Source organism: Ambystoma mexicanum, chromosome 6p, assembly GCF_040938575.1.
Source record: "Ambystoma mexicanum isolate Mex_15411 chromosome 6p, UKY_AmexF1_1, whole genome shotgun sequence".
Classification (NCBI taxonomy): domain Eukaryota; kingdom Metazoa; phylum Chordata; class Amphibia; order Caudata; family Ambystomatidae; genus Ambystoma; species Ambystoma mexicanum.
Window position 1 is genome coordinate 1,507,558,942 of NC_090935.1, and position 22,083 is coordinate 1,507,581,024.

Genomic DNA, 22,083 nt, shown 5'->3' on the forward strand with positions numbered 1-22,083 from the left:
ATGACCAGATATTCAAAATGGCCGAAGGGAGTTCTAAAGGCTGTTTTCCATTCGTCACCTTCCTTTATACGAATGAGATGGTAAGCACCCTTTAGATCTAATTTTGTGAAGATTACTGCACCTCAGACTGCTTCCAGGATATCCGAGATGAGGGGTAGAGGATAACGGTCCTTGAGAGTGCAATGATTTAGACCACGGTAGTCCAGGCATGCTCTGAGTTCTTTGGTATCTTTCTTTGGAACGAAGAACAATGAAGCACCCGCTGGAGATTTGGACGGGCGTATGGTGCCATTTTCTAGGTTAGTTTCCAGGTATTCTCGGAGAGCCTTTTTTCAGGTTCAGATAATATAAACATTCTGCCGAAAGGAATCACAGCTGTGGGTTCGGTATCGATGGCACAATCCTCTGGCCTGTGAGGAGGGAGAGCTTGGACTATCGCGGTCGAAAAAACATCAGAAAAGGCTTGGTAGGCCCTGGGAATCTGGATGATGTAGAAACAGTGACTGGACTTTGTTGGTTCTCTTGAAAGTCTCTAGAAGGCTTTGGTAAGGTATCCAAGGATAGGCAGTGAGCCATACAAAATTCAGATCCAAGAAACAGTGAGCCGGCTGCCCAGTTGATGTAAGGATTGTGCCTCTGCAGCCAGGGCATCCCAAAAACCATCGGATAATGGGCTGATTTAATGAGGTCAAATTTGATTCTCTCTTGATGGTGATTAATAGAAAGTAGAATCTCTTTAGTCTGAAGGGTAATGGGTCCTGAGGAGAGAGGCCTTCCATCAATTGCCTCTACTCGTTGCATTGTAACTCGGCTTTCATGTGGTATGTTATGAGCAGTGACCCAATCTTGATCTAGAAATACGCCCATAGCTCCGCAGTCAACTAATGGCAGGATGGGGTAGGATTCTGTCTTGGAAGGCGATAGTAGGGCCTGCAGAACCACAAGGTTATTTTGTCCAGGAGAGTTCAAGGATGGAATTGATGTGGAGCAAACATCTCTCTCCCGACACTGTGCTCCATCTAGGATCGGGAGCTGGCGTTTCCCGAACACCGTGGAGGAGCAATGGGACATTCTCTCACAAGATGTGTATCGGAGGCGCAATACATGCATAGACCAGTATGGATTTGTTGCATCCTTTCCTGAGGGGTAATGGGTCCACGAAAGGCTCCTAGTTGCATAGGTTATGGGTCCGGGGTAGAAAGAACATTTCACTCTGCTCTAGGGGCATGTTCCATGATGGTCTTTTGGAGACTTGCCTTAGACTTCCTCTTCTCTGCTCTTCTTTCTTGGATTCGGAAATCTATCTTTAAGGATAGATCCATAAGAGCCTGGAAGGAGCTTGGGTGGGCCACCCTAGCAAGCTCATCTTTTATTTCTTCGTTCAGCCCCCTTCGGAAGAGGGTAAAACTAGCTTCTGCCGACCAGTCTGCTTCTTTCACAAGTTGTTTGAAATTAGTAACATAGGTGAGCATATCCTGGGACCCTTGTTTAAACTCGAGTAGTCTCTCTTGAGCACTATACACCTGCTCTGGGCGATCAAACATTTCCGTAAGGGCTCTCACAAAGCCATCATAGTCATCCAGGAGAGCGTCGCTTGAATTGACTAGGGGGGGTTGCCCAAGTCAATGCATTTCCAGTGAGGTGAGAAATCATAAAACCCACCTTTGCTCTAGGAGCGGAGAAGTAGTAGGGCTTGAACGTGAAGTGAACTAAACACGAATCAAGGAAGGCGCAGAGAGTCTTGGAAGAACCATCATACTTGTTCACTATTCCACCCAATATTACATTTTCTTTGGTTGCGGAATCACGTGATAGAACTAGCTGCTTTAATGCTGCGTTCTCTGCCTTGAGGTTCTGTACCTCCGTTGTTAATTCCTGAATGCCTCGCATGAGGTCTTGAACGGCGGCTTCCATCTCTGAATGTGTATCGTTTTTAAGGCGTCTCAATCTGTCACAAGTCTCTCCCCTTCTCACCTGTTTCTGTTGTGTACTTGCGACCTTCTGGGATTTCTTCTTCTTTACGGTCCGGGATATGTATAGTCCCGAACGCCGGTCTTCGGCGTCCAGCGTGAGCGTAGCTGTTCAGTTTCCAGGAGCGTTCTACAAGTCCAGGGAAATTCCAGGAAGTAATTAAGGTACGCTCGGAGGTACGGAAGACTGTGAATCGAGCGCAGAAGGTTTTCCAGGAGATTGGGAGGAAAGGGAACAGGAGGGAATTCAAGGGACTGGGAACAAGGAATCAAGCGAAAGCCCCGATCGAACTCCGGCAAAGCACGTCCGACTACAGGTAGCGGTAGCGTTGAGATGCGGAGAGCCACGAGGGCTTGTCCCTTTTGTAGGATGAGCAGCGTGGAACGCATAGACCGATCCGGAGTATTCTGTTCCGGGCGGCCATGTTGGAAGGATAACTGCATGCAATCCCCTGCGAGTCAGGGACCAGGAGGTCCAGAAAGGACGTAGACAATGGTTCATGACAATAAGGTCCTGCAGGCTGACCAAAGGAAACCATCACTGCTATATAATAGTAACAAATTAAAGGAATGGCACGAAAATAGAAATCCTCTGGTGCTGGCATTAAATGACAATAGCATCAGAGTGAACCCTTTGCCAACTAGCACCCATGGGGTGACTATACCACTACATTTACCAAGGTCCGCCCTCAAAGACCTAACATTTCTGGGAGCACATCCCGATGCGTTCCCTCCAAAACCGGGAAGAGTGCAGGGCATCATTCACACAATCCAGACCCTACTTGGGCAAGTGATCTGGTTGAAACCTTACCAACTACTGAAAGCAAGATAAAAGATCATTAGGGAGGAGCTCAAGAAAGTTGTGGACCTTGGGGTCAGTGTGGGTGGTCCTCCATGATCGTTTTAGTGCCAAAACCAAACAGCATCTGGCACTTCTGCATAGACTGCAGAAAGCTTAATACAATTACCACCTTCAATGCATATCCAATGCTATGAATACACAAACTGACCCTAGGAGATAACACATTTGTATCAATGATGTACTTGAATAAGATGCCAAAGGAGGCCCACTTTCCCTACAGCAGAGGCTTTATTTCAGTTCACAGTCTTACCATTTAGCCTACAGGGGGCACCGTCCACCTTTCAAAGAACCTTTGCTGGGGTATTCTTAGATGACATTGTTTTCTATAGCAAAACGTGGGTAGACCACTTCCAGTATCTGTCCATCATCTGTGATTGCCTGTCACAGCCAATCCCATCTAAATACAATTTAACACAGGCATCCGTGAAATATCTTGAGTTTCGGGGGGGGTGGTCTGCTACTATCTCATCATAGTAAGGTGAAGGCTGTTAAACTTATTCCATATTCCGTAACAAAAAAATATATCCAAGTGTTCCTTGGTCTTGTGGGGTATTATAGAAGGGTTATCCCCAACTTCTCTTCCTTGGCAACAACCTTGAATGCCAAACCTAACCCTGTCTGCTGCAACAAGTAGCACTTGAAGAACTCAAGGCACAATTGTGTCAGAGCCCAGTGATAGCCATGCCAGATGTATCCTAAGAATTCATACTACAACACAGATGCATCCATTGTGGGTTTAGGGGCAGTCTTACCCAAAGTCCAAAATAGGATGAAAGAATGATCCTATATGTTAGTTGGAAGCTCTTTCCCATTAAAAGAAATCCTATATTTGAGCTGGAATGTCTAGCAGTGAAGTGCGCTATCCACAGCCTAAGATACTACATAGCCGTTGCCGGTTCAAACCGATCACAGATGATGCCCCTTTGGCATGCATGGGCAAAAACAAGGGCACCAATCCCCAAATCTTACAGTGATTCCTAGCTCTCAAGCCATATTCATTTACAGTAGAACACAGGGCTTGGTCAAAACATGTCAAAGTAGAGGGGATCAAGATGCTAAGGGTTTTTCCACCTTCCCGCAGCTGTGGCCAAATATCTGGAGAAACAAGAAAGGTAGATTGAGCAAAGGAAGCATGTGATCAAAGGACGTAATGGGGAGTGGAGGACAAAGAAGACGAGAAAAGAGGGTTATAAAAAACCCACAAGATTCGGACATTGCTTGAGGTATTCAGGTACGGTCAGGTGCAGCAGAGGTTGAATGAGAGACCAGGCGGGTGAAGGATGGTGGAGCGGAGCGATAAAGAGATTGTTGTGGAGCGTGTTTTAGCTGAGGTGCTGGTTGTGAGAGAGAGTGATACCTGATTGGAAGACTGTGGCTGTGTACAAGTGCACGGTTGATAGATTGCGTTAAGGGTGATAGAGATAGTGTAGTAGGATAAGTGTAGTAGGATAAGTGAATGTGAGAGAGGAGAATGATTTGTCAGAGTGAAATAAGTATATAACATAGAATGGAGTGGAGGAAAGAGAGTAGAGTGGAGATGTGCAAGGGGAGTGGAGGGAGGAGAGGAGAGTAAAGTGGAGAGCGGGGAATAGAGTGGAGAGAGAAGAGGTGAGTGAAGGGGTGAGGAGAGTAGAGTGGGGGAGAGGAGTAGTGGGTAGAGGCAAGTAGGGTAGTGAAGGGAGAGTACAGCAAAGTGGAGACGTAGGAGAGGAGGTTCAACCAGAGACAGTATAGTAGAGTGGAAAAGGAAGAGCAGAGAGAAAAAGTGGACATCGGATGAGCAGAAGAGAAAATGACTGGAAGATGATTAGAGGTAGTGAGATAGGATGGAAGAGGAAGAGCAAGAGTAGACTAGAGAGAGATCAGAGAAAGGAGTGAAATGGAGTTATTGAGGGAGAGGCTGAACTAGGGTGTTTAAACCACTTAAACCATTCACTCCTATCTTGAGAATCCTGGGCAAGTGGTAGGTCTGGCCAAACTTAGAACATCCCCGGAGGTAGTCGCACAGATAACACTTTTGCCATAAGGCCCTCACCATAAATAGAACCTTAGACAGTAGGCATAACTACAGATAGAATCCAACCTGGGTTACAAGGACGCCTGGGTTAGTGAGGTGGGACGCCCATGAGAGAAGAGTGTGGGACAGCCCTTTGTGTGCCAGAGTTCAACCTTCTACCTTTACTTTGTCATATTATTGACTGAATTGAAAATAATCACTGTTGAACTCATCTTTGATATTTGGGTATTTTTAAGGCCAACTGTGACACCATTTACTCGGACAGGAGAATGCAACCTACAGCTGAGCCCCCGTTACCCCTTCCAGAGGTTCTAGCAGCAGGGCCGGCTATGCTGTGGTGTCAATGGGCTGTGATTTCACTGCATCAATTCCATGAAGCAGGCAGAGTCATGCATTGTTTGGTGAGGCCGAGACATTGAAGCAATCTACATAATATGTGGGGTTTGGGTAACATGCTTTGTTTCAGGTACAGAAGTAATATGTGGATGTAGCACAGAATATAAAGGAAATGCTACAACTAAAAAGGGATTTGCTTAGATACCACAGTGCAGCAGTTTCTCAAAGCAAACTGTGGTAGATTCCCAGGTGATTAGCACCTTAGTGGTGCTGTTTCCAAATGAAAGTTCAATGATTGATCTTCAGAGTCCTGTTTCTCCCCTCGAAACACCCTAATCTAAAACAGAAAGTCACAAAGGATATGGCCAAGTTTCAACACTCTAAACATAATGCAGCTTGTATCCTATACAAAGTTCCAAGTATTGGCCAAAATTAGAGTCCATACCTGTTATCATTAGGCAACCTTATTTTAATCCTCTGTGTATGTCGATAAGTGTAGAGCTAAGACTGGCCCCCACCCCCTGTCAGCAGCCACCATGTCATCCTTCAATTAGCAGAAAATAAAGGGGAGCAGAGTAACCACTAGGGAATCCTCCCTGACAAGGGAATACCCTGAATTGCAGAAAAAAACCTTGGGCCATCTAGATGATGTCTTCATACTTGTGGAAGGTCTCAAATGCAGTCCAATTGGAGTGTGGTATTGCAAATAGCATGGCAGGAGTCCACGAGTAAATTCAAAGAAGAAAGAATGCTGGCTGGACTCTCTGGATGACTGGGAGCAGGAGACAAACAGTAGGGCAATGGAAACATGATGAGGGATGCAGAAGCGTACTACGGAGGAGCCAGGAGAGGGAGGAAAGGTCAAAGCAAGAAGCAGAGCAGAAAGGAGGCAATGGAACAACAAGGAAGAATTACAAGAGTGGAATGAGAATACAAACACATGTTTAATACACTGGAAGGACTCACCCAAGCGTTGCAACACAGATAATGGCTCGATCGGAATGGGCTAAGAGCAACAGGATGGCATCAAGAACTTAGGAATGACTATACCGCTTCAGTACATTCCTTACCATGTGAAGTGGCTTGCTCCTGTGTACCAGCAGCATTCCTCATTGATCTTTCTAGTATGGGCAAGACTCCCCACAGATAGGGGCCCCTGACACCTATTCTTAAAAGTCCATCCCTAGTCTACAACAACAAACTGAAATTATACTTTGGTGAAGTACCTGGAAGGGGGTACTCAAAGTCTGGTTCTAGCCTATCTACTTTCAGTATTTCAGGTTTCACAGTTCTTTGCTTCTTATATCTATGTCAGCCTCACTACCTTCTAACCTTCTTCTAGCCCCTTTGGTTTTCAGTGGCTTTCTAAGGGTCCATCCTGAACCTTCTCCTGCTCTGCTCTTGAGACAGGTCCTGACTAGACCATGATTCTCTCTTAGCTTCACAACAGGTCTGTCCTTCACCATTCAGCCTCTAAGGGTTTCAAGCATGCACCTCCTGAATCTCCACTATCTCTTAAGATTAAAACCGGTCCCTCCTGAGTCTTTCTCTCAGGTTTCAGACAGGTTTCTTTCAAGGTTCAAACAGGTCCCGCCTGTGCCTAAGCTTCTTTAAGTACACAGACAGGTCCCACCTGCATCTTTGGCTTTCTCCTATTCAGGATTGACAGCAGCATTGAGTAGTATTTTCCCCACCCATTAGGGCACTTGTCAGGTAGATCACATTGTTTCCCCCTCTTGCTACAGGCTCAGGTTCTCCCTCCTGTACCTCTGCCCGTTGGTGGGTCGCCTGTCTTTGGTTTTCCAATTTCCTTTATGTCGCTACATTTTTCAGCATTCCCAGAACTGATTCTCTCCTTCAAAGGTATCCAAGCCTGGACTGCCTTTTTGTTACTAGTCCAATCAGGAACACCTTTACTTTCTGCCACCTGGAAATGGTCACTGGTTCTTTCTCACAGGAGTTTTCCCTTGTTTCAAGGGTACAAGTGGAAACTACTCTGTACACTCTGGGAGCCATTCAGACGATCTCTCCGGAGGTTTCTCTGGGTGACTTCCTGGGTGTCTCTCTTTTGGGACTTTCTCTCCAAATGAGTTTCCTCAATCTCCTTTATACTTTATGATGAATCACGGGTATTTGACCCTTTTCCCCAAGGGGGAGCCTACCCCTTTGAGGCTAGAGAGGTGAGCCAGCTCCGCATGACCCTCCCTAGGGGTCTGGGCAAGTGGGACCTCACTCTGAGAGACTAGAACGTTCCCTTTGAGGAACGTTCTAGACCCTCCAACCTAGTAACATATATGCGACTATCAGATCTGAAGAACATTGTAACACCCAGAGACTTGGGTGAAGACAAAACAAAATTGTACCTTGATGAGTAAGGAAAAGGATCTGTCGCTTTAAGAAAAGACATACAAATAACTGAGAGAAAGAGACTGAAGGGAGAGAGCACCCTGAGGAGAGACGAAGCACAGAGAGAGAGAGAGGCGAGAGTTAGCAGGGGAAGCCCCGTGCCAACATGACGCTTGGAGGAGGTTGGAGTCGAGGAGAGCACAGAGCCCGCGACACTCAGAATGCTCCTGAACGCCACGTGGACACGCTGGAGGCCCTGTGCTTACTGGCAGAGAGAAACCAAAGCGAAGTAAATGTTAATCCTGGTGGTGGCGTTACCATGACAACGTCTTAAAAATGCCGAAACCACCCAGTTAGGGATACAGCGAGATGCCCTGTTACCCGTAGCTATACCCGGTCGCAACAAGAGCGAGAACTGAGGATGGCTTACTGGCAGCACCAAGAAGCATGAGAACCGGAGTGGAGAAAGAGAACCCGAGCGAGCGCAAAGCCTGCGAGCGTTCCTCTGCAAAACCCGAGATAACCGGAAGAACGGGAGAACCGAGAGGCTGTCAGGACATAGTTATAAAGTGGGAGAAACTCATCCCAGTGAAATTGGCGAGTCAGTAAATATAAAACAATTTAAGTGGAACTGTGCTACGGTGATAAAGAGGATACAAAATAAGCTTGAAGGAGAAGGCATTAAGACTTTGGCCCAAATTCCCTGGGAAGAGGTGGAAGGACTCCTCCAGAGAGTGAGATAAGAATAGCGGAGGAACAAACTAGAGCAAGTATTCCATGAATGCGAATGTGAAATGAATACAAGTGAGCCAGACAAAGAAGAATTAACTGAGTTGAACGACCCCAGAAGAGAGCGAGAATCAAGTCACAAAAAGGTATCTCCCACGTGGGGTAAACCTGAGTTACAAGAGTCAGGAAGACATATAAAACTGGGTCAAAGTATACGAAAGAGTGATATAAAAAGAACTGCCAAAAAACTACCAGAAAAGGGGAGATAGAACCCAAGAACATTGTAAAAGAGTTACAAGAACTAATTCAGGTGGCAAGAGATTATTTAAAGATGTCCTATTTAATAGAATTTTGGAATAAAGAAGAGACATTCTCCATTAGACAAAACTAGAAGAGAAGAGATACCCTCCTGGTATAATATAAGTTAGTTAAAATAGTGGTAGGGTCAGTTAGAACTAGCTTTGGACAGTGGACATATTCTTTTGGTACTTCTGACGATTGTCAAGCACATTTAGTTATTTACATAGGCTGGGATACTCCTCTAGCAACAAGGAAAAATAGCCTTTATACTCATTTCAATAAATATCTGTCATAATGTCTTACTTCTTTCAGCCCACCACAACTCCCAGGCAAGGAACTTGTCTTCCGCTTTTGCCCCCAATTGTTTTTTCATCCTAGATGTTTGAATTGTTAAATCTGTTTGGGTACTCTCATAATTGGTTTTAATATCCCTCATTACCACTTTGCTGATAAAGTTTGTTATTGGTTAATTATGTAATAGCTTTTGAGCCATTGGGGTGGGCCTACAAGGGTTTGCAGGTGGCTGGAGGTTGTGGCACCAGCTTGGATTACTCAATCACGGAAAGTGGCCTATATTACCCTGACATTATTTTTAATCTGTGCCAACATGAACAGTGTCAGCAGCTTTGCTTTCCAAGCCTGATAGGTGTTTTATTTCACTTTCAAGATGGTAGCATCTAGATTGTTGTTGTACAACTCTTGAAATTTGTGAGTTCACAGAACTGCAATTCCTTTCTCCTTACCGGCTGTTCCTCTGACCTTTGCTTTATCACTTTGTCTCACATTGTCCCTTGGGAAAGGTAGTCTTGAACTTTGCAACAGGATGCCCATTAGGTAAAAACCACATCTTTGGGGGCTGTGAACTGGCATGATCCCTCCTCCACCAACCTCTGAAAGGCACATTGGCTTGTGGCCTGATCACCTCAGTCTCTGGTGGCTCTCTTCCCCCACATGCATCAGGAATTTAGGCACCTCAAAATACTCCCTTTCCATTTGATTGTAGCTCCCCCTTGTGTTCCCGATAGGGAACCTGCTAAGAAAATCGACATTGCTCTGTTCATGGCCTTTGCAAGGGATTACCAAGATTGCCTAAGGCTGTAGAGCTAAAAGACGTCTCATTACCCTAGCCTGTGAGTCTATTGTAGTGTAATCCTTTTCATGCAGAAACAGTTCTTGGCTCACATACACAATTGGATGTTCTATTCCATCCTCTACTCTGAGATCTACCTTGAAGACATCAGCATACAAAATATAGGCTTAATTTCAGCGAGTGGGGATTACACAAGCATCTTTTAGCTGTTAATTCAATGGTGGTTTGTCTGAATCCCCTCATAATAAATTTGGTCAATGCGTTTTTGTTTCTCTTTCGGGGGAGCAGCCAGAATAGAGAATGAAGGCATGAAGTGTTGGTAGTAAGCGCTTAGCCCTATAAAGGCCTTTTATACTTTCTTAGTGCAAGGAGATGGGACGTTTATAACTGCCTTCAATTTCTTTGCTTGGGGCCAGAGGAAACAGCCACGGATGAAGAAACACAGATATTTGCCCACATTTTTCCCCACAATCGTTGATGTTGTTACTACATGATAGAAGTAGCTAAGAATCAAGGAATAGCACTGCTATAATGAACCTGGCCATAACATGACAACAGTTGGAAATGTGTGTGTATGCTAATACAAATGTTCGGGTAGACTGAAGGAGCTCCTACAGCAGCATTCTAAAACCCTAGATCCAGTTTACACAATAGCCTAGTCATTCACAAAGTGGATGATCCTCTCCACAGAGATGCAGGTTTTCTAAATTTTCAGGGATCTGCAAACTTCTTCTTTGTGGTCCATGTGTGTATGTGTATATTGGTCTCCACACTGGGCAGGATAGAATAAACGCGCTCTTACAGCCAACATTCTACAACCCTAGACCTTGTTTCTACAGAGTGGCTAGGTGTTTACAAATTGGCTGATCCTATCCACACACATACAAATACACACAAAAAACACTCCCAAAAACACTTAGCTGGGCCACCAGCGACTTCCCTTTTCCTGTCCCGCCGTGCCTGTCACCCTTTGTGCGCACTTGTGTGCGTCTCAGGGGATGGCAGTTCGAGTTACAAAGTCCGCTCTGAGCGGTCTTTCGAAATCAGTCTTTTCTAAAATGGACTTTTGAAAAATCGATGCCTTCACTTAGTACCCTTTCTTGCCCACCCTTTGGACCTAGAAAATAATGCCTTCCCTCTCACTGGCAGTGCCAGCAGGAATCTTTTTCAGGTTGTGGGAGGGATTTGTCTAAATGAGGGCCACTGTAGCTCACCCATCAGTTGTAGCGTCCGTTGGTAAGCCTGCCACCGCTGGTGGAGAGACGGTTCAGAGTCGCAGCAGATAAACTGGTCTGTGCATCTCTGAGGGGGTACGAGTTACTCCCTATCTAGAGGTTGCCCAGTAAAGTTTACAATCAGAATCTATAGCAAGACGAAAACTGGGATTAAGGCAGCAGCGGCTGAGTGGATAGGTGGTTTAGCAGTCAGACAGGGACCATAACTGCCATGGGTTTCCCCCCCCAGTGCCAAGGCCTTTTTGGTGATTTCAGTATTTCACCATGCAAAGCCTTCTAACATTGTCTCCTTCATTAACCCTTTAAGTGCCAAGGACGAGCTATCTCGTCCTTGGCACTGGGGAGGTAATCCCAAGGACGAGATACCTCGCCCTTGGCACTTAAATTGTTTGCCCCGTTTTACCTCAGCCCAGTCCTTGAAGCCTATTGCAACAGTGAACCAGACCATAGTTGTTACAGGAGATGGATTTGAGCTAGGCACTGATCATTTTCGTATTTTGTTGGACTACATTTGTTTCTGGATAATGTGTTTAACTGTGTTTGCTATATGTTAAAAAGTAAAAATGCAAATAGTCTGATACTGTGAATTACTGTTGCATAAATGTTTTTGTCAATCTTTCAATCCATGCCATGTATGCAGTTTGTTGGTATGCATGTTCAACATTAGAGTTGTATCAGCCGTAAACGTTAATCAATTGTGATAGTTCTTTAATAGCATAGTCTAAGCTCAATGCAAGGATTTCAAGGATAAGCTTATTTAAAAATCAGAACAACAGACATGCAAATGTGTTTGTATGTCTTGTATTTGCTTGGGTGGTTAATGCCAAACATTGAAATTAAATACAGAACACCAATCAAACAGAAATGTTTTTAAAAATTATTATTCCAGTACGAAAGTCAAAAGCAGCTGATGAACGCCGGCGTTCTATTGCCAGAAGTGCTAAAGAGGACTATAAGAGGTTGTCTATGCAGGCCATCGAGAAAGGAAAAGTATCGACAATGGCCAACAATTTTGGGATGGCAGATGTGAAACGACCTCCAATTCCACCAAAACCTAAACCAAGAGATTTGAAGACAAAGGTTGAAACTATTAACAGGTACAAACAGAACTTTAGAAAACAATGCTTGAATTTGTTTGGCCAAAGAGTGACGCATGATTTTTGTTTCAGAAATAAAGTCATTGGGTTTTCGATGGGTTGTATTTGTCATTTACACATGGTAGAATAGAAAACAGGACTACACTTTTGCGTGCAATACTCATGAAGAATAATATCTCTCAAAGGATAGGTTGTCCTCAAAGTATCATGGCATCGAAGGACTGACTCAGACAGACAACTGTCCACCTAATGGTGTTTTTATTGATAAATAGGCAGGGAAAGTATGCTCAATCACTACTGATGATGCCATGAATTGTCATGTCTCTGCAGAAAAGACGAAATAGACATAATCTGCTGGGTTCACAGACACATTATAATTCTATGAAGAATGCAAATCAAGGAGTACAATTTCCTATTTATTTTAGGTCTGGCTATAAAAAGCTTTAGCTTACTTCCAGAGCTCATGAAGATAGAAATTACTTAGGGATTCTGGTGCCAGTCAGCTACTTTGTCATTTCTTTTCCCACTGCTTGTTACATTACAGTCATGTATTTGCCACTTGAGTTCTGTATTATATCATGTTTGTGTTTGGCCTGTTGATCCCAGGGACACAATCCTTTTGTTTCCACATAAGGCATTACTGATATGCATAGGAAAAAGGCTTGCATCGACTGGGGTAGAAGGAAATATTGTCACTATTTATATTAGTGTTATCATATGTGTGCCAAGCCCATTCACATTGTCTTCTTTTGGATCGCCAGCTGCTTGCAGAGCTGCAGCTTCACTAGGGCACAGGAGAATGACTCCAAAAACACAACGTCCCTGCTGATTGATTCTGGTAAGAAGAATTTCCAAAATCGGCCCTGGTGGGAGGATTTTGGGAGGCAACTTTATGGTTAACAGGTAAGACACTGCGAGGTTCGTCAAAACCGAATTGAGATAAGAGAGTTGAGCAGTCAAGGCTTAGTCTCAGGAAAGGTGTGAACGTGTTCTAGGGCTACAATGAATCTACACAGAGCAACACCAGTAATTCAAGCTGGGCAGTAAGTATATAAAAATACATGTATTTATTAGGTCATCAATTACACACGGATCCTATAAAAATCACAGGTAAGTATTGTCACACAAAACCCTATAAAACATATATACACATTAGGCATTAGGAGACTAGAAGTGCATTTGAATCAATTACCAGTGCAGTGCAGGTGAGTAGTCAGATGCAAGGAAAAATAGGCAGAGCTCGTCAGAATCAACACAAGAACAGCTTCCTTTAATCTTAATAAGTCCAACCCTGAGATGGTTTGGGTCTTGTGCCCAAATTTCACCAGTTCCAAAGTATACCTTTTACAGTTAGGTTTATATAGAAAGAATGCAGTGGGCTGTGATGGTTATTATAGCAAGTCCTCAAAGTTAGATAAAAGCTCAGTGAAATTCAGGTAAGTGCTCTTCTCAATCCAACACACTAGGATAAGCCCAGCAAAGGATTCTTAACCCAAGTTCCACCACCAAAGTGCAGGTCTAAATGAGTTAGGGTCAGGACATTACGCCCAAATACCCTAAGGAGACGGGGGGAGCAACAGGTATGTACACTTTCCCCTATGGCTTGTGATGCTCTGGTCTCCACTTGTGTAGGTTACAGATTTTGTTGTAGGCTTGTTCTTCCTACCATGAGGGTCATCTAGACTTCTAGATAGCAGAGATACTTTTTATCATGGGATTTTAGTTTTGGTCGTGTATGGGCTGGCCTCAGATCTCTGAACCCTAAAATAGCCCACCCTCTCAAGAAGTGAATGCACGTTGTCATTAAACTAAGTTGATTTCACAATGGCCGCTGGGAGAAAGTCTAGACAACTCCTTGAGCCTGAGTTTTCCTGAACCACAGAACAGATACAGTATATACACATTTCCAGACCAGTTAACACACTCCCACATTTCGCTCATGTTCCCTTTCAAGTCTTTACCCAGAATAAAAATGTATTGGCACTATACAAGGAAATCTAATTCCCCACTATCTCATTGGCTGCCTTCACTGTGTCACCAACTCCTTAGACATACACATTTCATGACATTGCAAATACAAGCACAACCCTCGTCTTTGGTTTCTTTCTGCAAGGCACACAACCCTAACATGGCATACAATACATTTTTAGTAAAGCTTCCACTTAGCCACAGACCTGCAATACTAAATCTGACACACTTGGTTATGCATTGGCACTTTATGAGGCTATAGAGAGCTAATGAAAGGCTCCTTTGATCGGGCACTAACTTGACTCTGACACTCTGAATATGTATTCTTGGCGTACTCTCGCGCCCTTTCATTATGCCACCACCAGTTCAATCCATTTGGCCTCTGTTCCCATTATAATCTTTTCCCTGCTAATCTTTTTGATCCTCTCATAGGCCCGTGGTCATCTCCGCACCCAGTAACCGTTTACAGTTTTAGGGACTAACCCTAGATTGACAGTACCAGGTGGTAGGTGCATCTTCGGCCACGCTTAACAATTTCTAAGGTGAAAACCCATGGGCCATTCTATTTCAGCTTCATATAGCCATTACAATGTTTTTGCAGCTGTTTTTCTGCCAACCGATACCTTCCCCCTCGGCCATCCAGTTTTCCCGAACAAGAATGTGTGCTTGTTTATTTTCATGAACGTGTGTTCAAAACTACTGTATAACCTTTTTCCACTTTATATCAAACGTCTGTGTTTTAAATCTCATCATGCTAAGTTGCACAATGTGCTCCCATATTATAGCCACACGATTTATGTTGCTACATGTATGCAAATCTAAAATGTATCACACTAGACACAAAATAACACTAAAAGTAAACCTTAACAAACCTCAATTAGCTATCCTAGATATTTGCAGAACTAAAACATTGTAACAATATTGCATCCATTCTTAACATTAATAGGATGCGTGCAATGTGAATTTCGCTTTTCTATTTGGACAAAATTGATCTACCCCAACATTTGGTTGCAGTGCACAGCCAGGCGGTGACAGGCGATGTTACAATGGCAAATACTTGATCAACCCCAGCAGAGCTTTCTTTGGAGTGAGACGGCTGAAAATACTGAATTCCATGGTTCTGCTCGGAATGGAGACAGCTGCAGCGAGGTAGCCCTGAAGAGAGCTGTTCAGTGAAACGGTTGATTCCGTGACACTTCTGAAGGCTCAGCAGGCACAGATCCTCGAGCAGGGGTCGAGACTGATTGTTCCCACTGCTCCAGGGCTCAAAGCACCAACAAAGGCCTTCTTGAGATCAGCACAGAGGAGCAGGGCTTTGTCGGGACACCAATCAAGTTGATGCTTGTCTGCTGCAGGGGTCATCTTTGGGGCATCAGTGGGCTGCTATTTTTCATAAACGTATTGTTGCCAATAATGATCTGATGAACAGTTGCAGGAGCCCATCTTTTATGCACGATTCGGTTTGGGAACAAGCCAACCAATGGTAAGGATCTCCACAATTCAAACATCCAAGGGTTAAATAATCAGGGACAACCACCGGTCATCACATCTGCCGAGTGGCAGACTTTCAGGCACCAGAGATACAGATTGGGGCTAGGCAGTCCCAGCCACTTGCTCTGGCTCACACACACAAATCCCATTGCCCCACAAAAGCCACAGTGTTCCACAGGAAAGGAATTTCCATATAAGGCATTTCCTTACCTGAGGCAGGAAGAAGACCAAAGAACAATATGGCCAGAGAACAAGCAAAACATCTTACGGCACAGCCACCCGTAGTAGCCATTTGTGGTAAATGGAGAACTGCACAAGTAAAATAACATGAAAATGGAAAAATCACACAGCTGCCAGCAGCTTGTCCAATGCACATTGTCAAAGTACCAAAAAGCCATTACATTAAAAAAAAAGATAAGCATACAAAGTAGCCTAACTTCACATCGCTGGAAGGTGTTGGGTGCAATTGTAAAAATACAAGAATTCATGAAGAGAGACATATGGCCTCATTACGAGTGTAGCGGTCCGGAAATAAGAGTGCCGGTAGAAACGTAACAGCTCCCTTTCTGGACCGCTACACTCCGACTCTGCTGGCAGGGGCCGTTAACGCCCGATAGGTCTGACCGTCCTATGGGACTCCACAGGAATGGGGACTAACATTTTCCAGCGCCTGACATCCTGAGCCACCGGGACGTTTAATGTCCCGGTGGCACCAGGATATCAGACGGCGGAAAGGGTGTTAAGCGTCTGGCGGCAACCCACCGGGTGCACCGGCGAGTTACCGCCGGACTCGTAATGAGGCTCATAGTCTCTCAGTATTAGAAACTAGTCAGTTTTTCTATAAGGATGAGCAAAACAGGCAAGGGAAGTAAAACAGAAGCCTTTACTGACTTCCAAAAAGTCAGGACCTGGTTCAAAACAAGCAAAAAGAATGGGGGTCCCATAGGAATCTATGGAGGGAAAGATGCAAAAAGACAATTGGGCCTCATTACAAGTTTGGCAGCAGCATTGCCGGTAAAACCGGCAGGCTGCTGCCAAACTTGCAGTATTTTCCAGTGCCCGCGAATGGGCAATTACCGGGGCATTCCGGCCCCGCCGGACCCGGTAATTGCCCATTTGCAGGCGCCGGAAAAAAGATGCTCCCCATTCCCATTCGGCCCCATAGGGCTGATTGGGAATGGGAAGGTCGGATGCACAGGCACCGTTTATAACGGTGCCTGTGCATCCGACATGCTGTGCTCACGGGTGCCTTTCTGCCTGCCAGGTCCGACCTGGCAGGCAGAAAGGCACCTGCGAGCACAACTCGTAGATTGCCGGTCCGGGAACTACGGTACCGGCAAGCTTACCGGTACCGTAGTTCCCAGACAGGCAAACTCATAATGAGGCCCAATCTCTTTTGACACTCGCTGCCAAGACTACAGAAAGGTGGATCTAATCTACGCCTGCATGAGTTTCCTATTCCAGTCATTTATACATCCTGGACAGCCCATCAGCATTGCTATGTTGAGTATCTGGCCTATGCTCAATGTTAAAGTCAAAGCCTTGAAGACTTTTGGACCACCTGAGCAATTTAGGATTCTCTCCCTTCATGTTCATTAGCCATTTTTAGGGCTTATCCTCAGTCTGTATAGTGAAGCGAGTCCCAAAAAGGTAGGGTCTCCTTCATAAGGGCCCACACAATTGAAAAACACTATTTTTCCACTGTGGCCCACCTGAACTCTCTTTCCTTAAGCTGATGACTTTTGAAACATATGTGGTGCTCCCTGCCTTTGTCATCTAGCTAAGAGAGGACTGCTCGTATTTCAGTGTCAGAGGCACAAGAGGTACATTCTCCCTCTTGCACACACGTTGTCCCCCTGCAAGTGTTCCCCACGTCCGCCCTTCTCCCTTCCCCTACGCTTGTGCCCTTCTCAATTTAGGCCCCCTCCCCTGGTCTTCTGTGCCACATGCGTTCCCTCACAATTTAGGCCAGGCCCCTCTCGTCTTCACGCCACGTGCATTCCCTCGCAATTTGGGCCCAGCTCCACCGTCTCCGAACCATGTATGTCCCCACACAACCTGTCCCCGCTCCCCCGACCTACCGCATCCTTCTCTGCGTTGCTCCCCACGTAACTTGTCCCTGGTCCCCTGGCCTTGCGCATCCTTCTCAGCACTGCTTCCCATGCAACTGCCCCTGCTCCTCTGGCCTAGCACATCTCTCTCTGCGTTGCTCCCCACGCACCCCAGGCCCACTTCCCTCCTCTCCTTCCTCTTCAGGGGCCTCTGAGCCGCAACAAGTGTGTTGTTCCCTACTTGTGTCTCTGCATTCCATGCCCTTTCATACTGTGACTATTGTGTTGTCCTTACACTACATTGCATGCATTTCCTCTTACTTCCAGGTTTCCTTGGATTACCAGTACTTGCGTATTTTGTTTTGTAGGCTTACCTTTGTATTGTTTACGTGCTGCATCACTTGCATTCTCTTCTTCCGCTCTAGGTCCCCTATGACTAGCAGCTTTGTTTTCTGTCTTGCACTTGCATTCTCCCGCCCTTGAGTACAATTGCAGTGTACATTTGTTGCTTGCACTGTTTTTCTCCACTCACGCTAGGGCCCTGCAAGGTTCCAATGTTCTTGTTCTGTGGTGTACTTACTTTTTGCCCCCTCTATTGTGTGTGACACCCCGTGGGCCTCCCTCCTGTTTGCCCATAGCATGTGACCCCCCCCCCCTCCTGCTTGGGCTGACTCCCCTTACCCTCCACCTGCACCCTGAGGCTCTCTGTCTACCCTATCTTCTCTAACTGCTATTAATCGACTATCCTATCCCTCTCACTAAGTCTGGTAGGAAGAAGCTCAAAAGGGACATCCTGGTCTCCAGCCCAGGCCATCCTATCGATGATACCTACTCCAGAAAGACCGTCACCGACATTCTCTTTGTCGTTCGCTCTTCAGGCCAATGGACCCCTCCCCGTTCCCCATATGGTCTCTGTTCTCACTCCTTTTTCCTCCTCTCCCCGTTAATGGTGGCACCCGGTATGAGGCCCTCCTGGCCCCCTTCCACTCCTCCAAGACCATCATTAATGTCTACTTAAATGGCAGCATCTTGGTTCAGGGCCCTCAGGAGGATAGCTCAGCGGCAGCGTGCTCGACTTGGAAACAAGACGACATGGAGCAACACAGGTTCGATCCCTGGGTCCGCGCTTAGAAACCTCTGGGTATTAAGCGCGTTATAAATAACCTATCATATCATATCAGGCCAATCTCCTCCTTTTTGATAGACGCTTCCCGCGTCTTACCAACTTCCTTCCTCCTTCTGCTACTCCTACCTACCCCTATCTGGCTTCTCTGCCACTTCCTACTCCACCACGTCTCTGGCACCCTCTGCTGCTTCCTTGGCTGCTCTGCCGACTCTTTCCTCCGCCACCTCTCTGGCACCCTCTGCTGCTTCTCTGGCTGCTCTGCCTTCTCCTTCCTCCGCCACATCTCTGGTACCCTCTCCAACCTCTCTGACTACCCTTCCATCTCCTCCTTCATCCTCTGGCCATTCTCTGGCACATCTGAAACTTCCGCAGGGCGTATCTCATGCCTGTACCCCTCCACGGAAGTCTTGTAAAGGTGGCAATCTGTTTCATGTCGCTACTCTTAACTCTCGCTCCGCTGTCAAACCCTCCTCGGACATCTGCCGCCTCCTCAATGAGCTTGATTTGGATGTACCCTGTCTCGCGAGACTTGGTTCACAGCAAGCTCAGTCACGAGTCCATCAAGGAGTCTCCTCCTTGATGGCTACCTGATCCTCTCCGAACCCAGAACCAACTGTCCTGGAGGGGGAGTAGCCCTGATCTTCCCGGAGTGGATCCCTGCTTCTGTCATTCCTACGCAGGCCTACTCCTCTTTTGAATGTCTTGTCTGCCGACTCTCTCTCTCTCCTAGCCATTCCCTCACCGTGGCTACTATCTATCGGCCACCTGGTCGAATTTCCTCCTTCCTCTCTGAGTGGGCTGACCTCTCCCCCTCACTCCTGTCCTCAACCACTCAACTCCTCATTCTTGGTGACTTCAACATCCACCTCGATGCCTCCTGTCCCCCCACTGGTCTCTTTCGTGACCTCTGCGACTCTCTCGCACTCTCTATTCTCCCGTATGGGCCTACTCTCTGCAGGGCACACTCTTGATGCTCTGATCTCCTCTGACCTTCCCCTCTCTGGCCCTCTCTCCACTCCTCTCTCCTGGAGTGATCACTTTCTCCTATCCTCCCACATCACCCTCCCTACCCCACAGGCAAAGCCACCCTCTTCACTACCACCCACCTTCTCGGTCATCCGTCCCATGAAGCGCGTGTCAGTTGAGGCTTTTGCTGCTACCTTCTCGCCCCCGCCTCCCCCTTCGGCTGACTCCCACCCTGACACAGCCCTCTCCATGCTCCACTCTGCTATATCTAATACGCTTGATATCCTTGCCCCCGTCATGAGAATCCGCCTGAAGCCCAAAGCCAAATGTAACTCCTGGTATGACTCGGATCTCGTCACCCTAAAACGCAAGTGCAGGGTGGCTCAGAGGAAATGGCGTGCTTCATGTTCATCCTCTGACAAACTGGCCTGCCGCCTGCTCCAAAGGCAATACCGGCTCTCCGTTCTCACCAAGAAGAGAGCCCTTATCCAAGCCCGCATCTCTGAGGCATCAAACAACTCGGCCGAACTCTTTAAAATCTGCAAGGAGCTGGCCAACCCTGCTGCAGTCTCTACCTCTCCTGTCCCCTCCCAGGCCCTCTGCCTATTCTTCCCTCTGGCCCGACTCACTCTGGAGGGCACACCCTGGATGTTCTGATCTCGTCAGACCTCCCCCTCTCCAACCCTCTCACCGCTCCTCTCTCTTGGACTGACCACTTTCTTGTCTCCTCTCACCTGTTGCTCTCTGCCCCTCAAGGTTAAGCCGACCCCAGCACTGCCACCCACCTTCTCGGTCATCCGGCACCCATGAAGAGTGTTTCAGTGGAGGCTTTCGCCGCTACTGTATCTCCTCCTCCTACACCTTTGGCTGACTCACACAATGACACAGCCCTTTCCAACCTTCATCTCTCAATCTCTAACACACTCTTGATGTCCTTGCCCTTGCAATGAGAATCTGTTTAAAGCGGGGGCGCTGTTGAGCAGCCAAGCAAGATGGCCGCTTAGCTTTGGAGCTCTGTCGAGACCCGCCTGAATCCTTGCCATATCAGCGCTAATCCTATCTGCCAGCTGCAGCCACTGCAACGATTTTTCTGACGGCATCGTCCTCTACCCTCGCCTGTAATTTTGGGCCGAATCGGTGCCCGGGACCCGCACTTCCGACATCCAAGGCCTCCCGGGATCACTTGAGGCCGCTGGCCCCGCCGCCGCCGTGAGGTGCTGCGGCTCCGGGGACCTCCTGCGCTGCTGCCCGCGGCCGCCCGCGGTGCCTTCTCGCGCTGCTGCCCGCGGAGTCTGCACCCCGGGACTTCCTTTCACCTGTATCTCCATTGTCGGGAGGAGCTGTGGCTCCGGCTCCTCCCGCGCTGCTGCCCACGACCGCCGGCGGCGCCTCCCCGCTGCTGCACCTGTCCTCCTTGTTGCTGTCTGGTGGGTTTCCCGGCTGCTGCGGGCTTGCAGCGCCTGGTGAGCCCCGTGTGCCGGGGCTGGGCGGTGACCCGCTACCTCTGCAGGGGGGGGGGCGGACCTCTCGCCCGCTCCTGAACTGAGGGGGCCTTGCTGGCTGTGGTGCCGGCGACTGCCTGGGCTGGCTGGTCGGGTCGTCCGTTGAGCGGGCGGTCGCTCCCCCGTGGAGGGGGAAGCCAACGAACACATCCTGTGGGCGCCACCGCTAGGACACCACTCAGCTTCTCCAATCTGCCACGTGGATCACCCCGACGAACTGCTGCCAGCTGTGGGCCTGTACCCATTATTCTTCAGACGACGAGCGGGTCGAGCCACCCCAAAGGCCGCAAGGTGGGTGCTGGGGGCTGCGTCTCATTCTCCCTGCTGCCTTCTGGTGCGGGCCCCTGCTTCCTCCGGCCACTTGTACTTTTGCCTGGGTGCCTTCTTTGCTTGCTGCTGGGCTGCCTGCATAGAGGCCTGGCCCCCACCTGACTTTTTCTTCTCTGCGAAGTGAGGCTCCTGCATCCTGCCTCCCCTCTGGCGCTGCGGCCCACCTAGTGGTGGTGGTCGCGCGCCCATTTCCTTGCCTCTCGCTGCATCTCGCTCTGGATCTCTTGGGGCCGGGGCCGCTACAGAGGACCGACACGCCGCGGGGTGCCATTGCAGGTGGAGTTGCCCCCACTCACTCTACTGACCGATAGCTGGTGGTGTCATTCCCTGGGCGGTGTGGGGTCTCCGCTCCAACTGATTGTCGCCTGGTTGCCACCTCAGCGCTCTGGGCTCAGCCCGGTGTGGGTGATCCTACGGTCGCACAAGATACGCGGGGCCCCTAAGCTCCCTTGACCAGCGAGCCCTCCGCCTCCCACGAGACCCACACTGTCCTGGACCACGCATACCCCCTGCTGGCCTACATCATCTCTGCGGCCACGCTGTAATCCGCCTTCCCCACCCTGCCGGCACACTATCAGAACCCCTGGGCCTCCAATAGTTGAGGTTGGCGGCTACAGCCCTGTCTCTGTCTCCTCCGGCAACTCCTCAGCCACTGCCCATCTCTGAC

At 47.7% G+C, this 22,083-nt stretch overlaps 1 protein-coding gene across 2 annotated transcripts in view; it reads left to right on the top strand.

Annotated features, from left to right (window-relative positions):
• Positions 1–22,083, top strand: part of SH2D4A (SH2 domain containing 4A) — a 575,867-nt gene that overhangs the window by 337,052 nt on the left and 216,732 nt on the right. For both annotated transcript variants that reach the window (XM_069626354.1, XM_069626355.1), the window contains one exon: positions 11,775–11,982. In XM_069626354.1, coding sequence (XP_069482455.1) covers positions 11,775–11,982 — 208 coding nt within the window. The remainder of the gene's footprint in view (positions 1–11,774; positions 11,983–22,083) is intronic.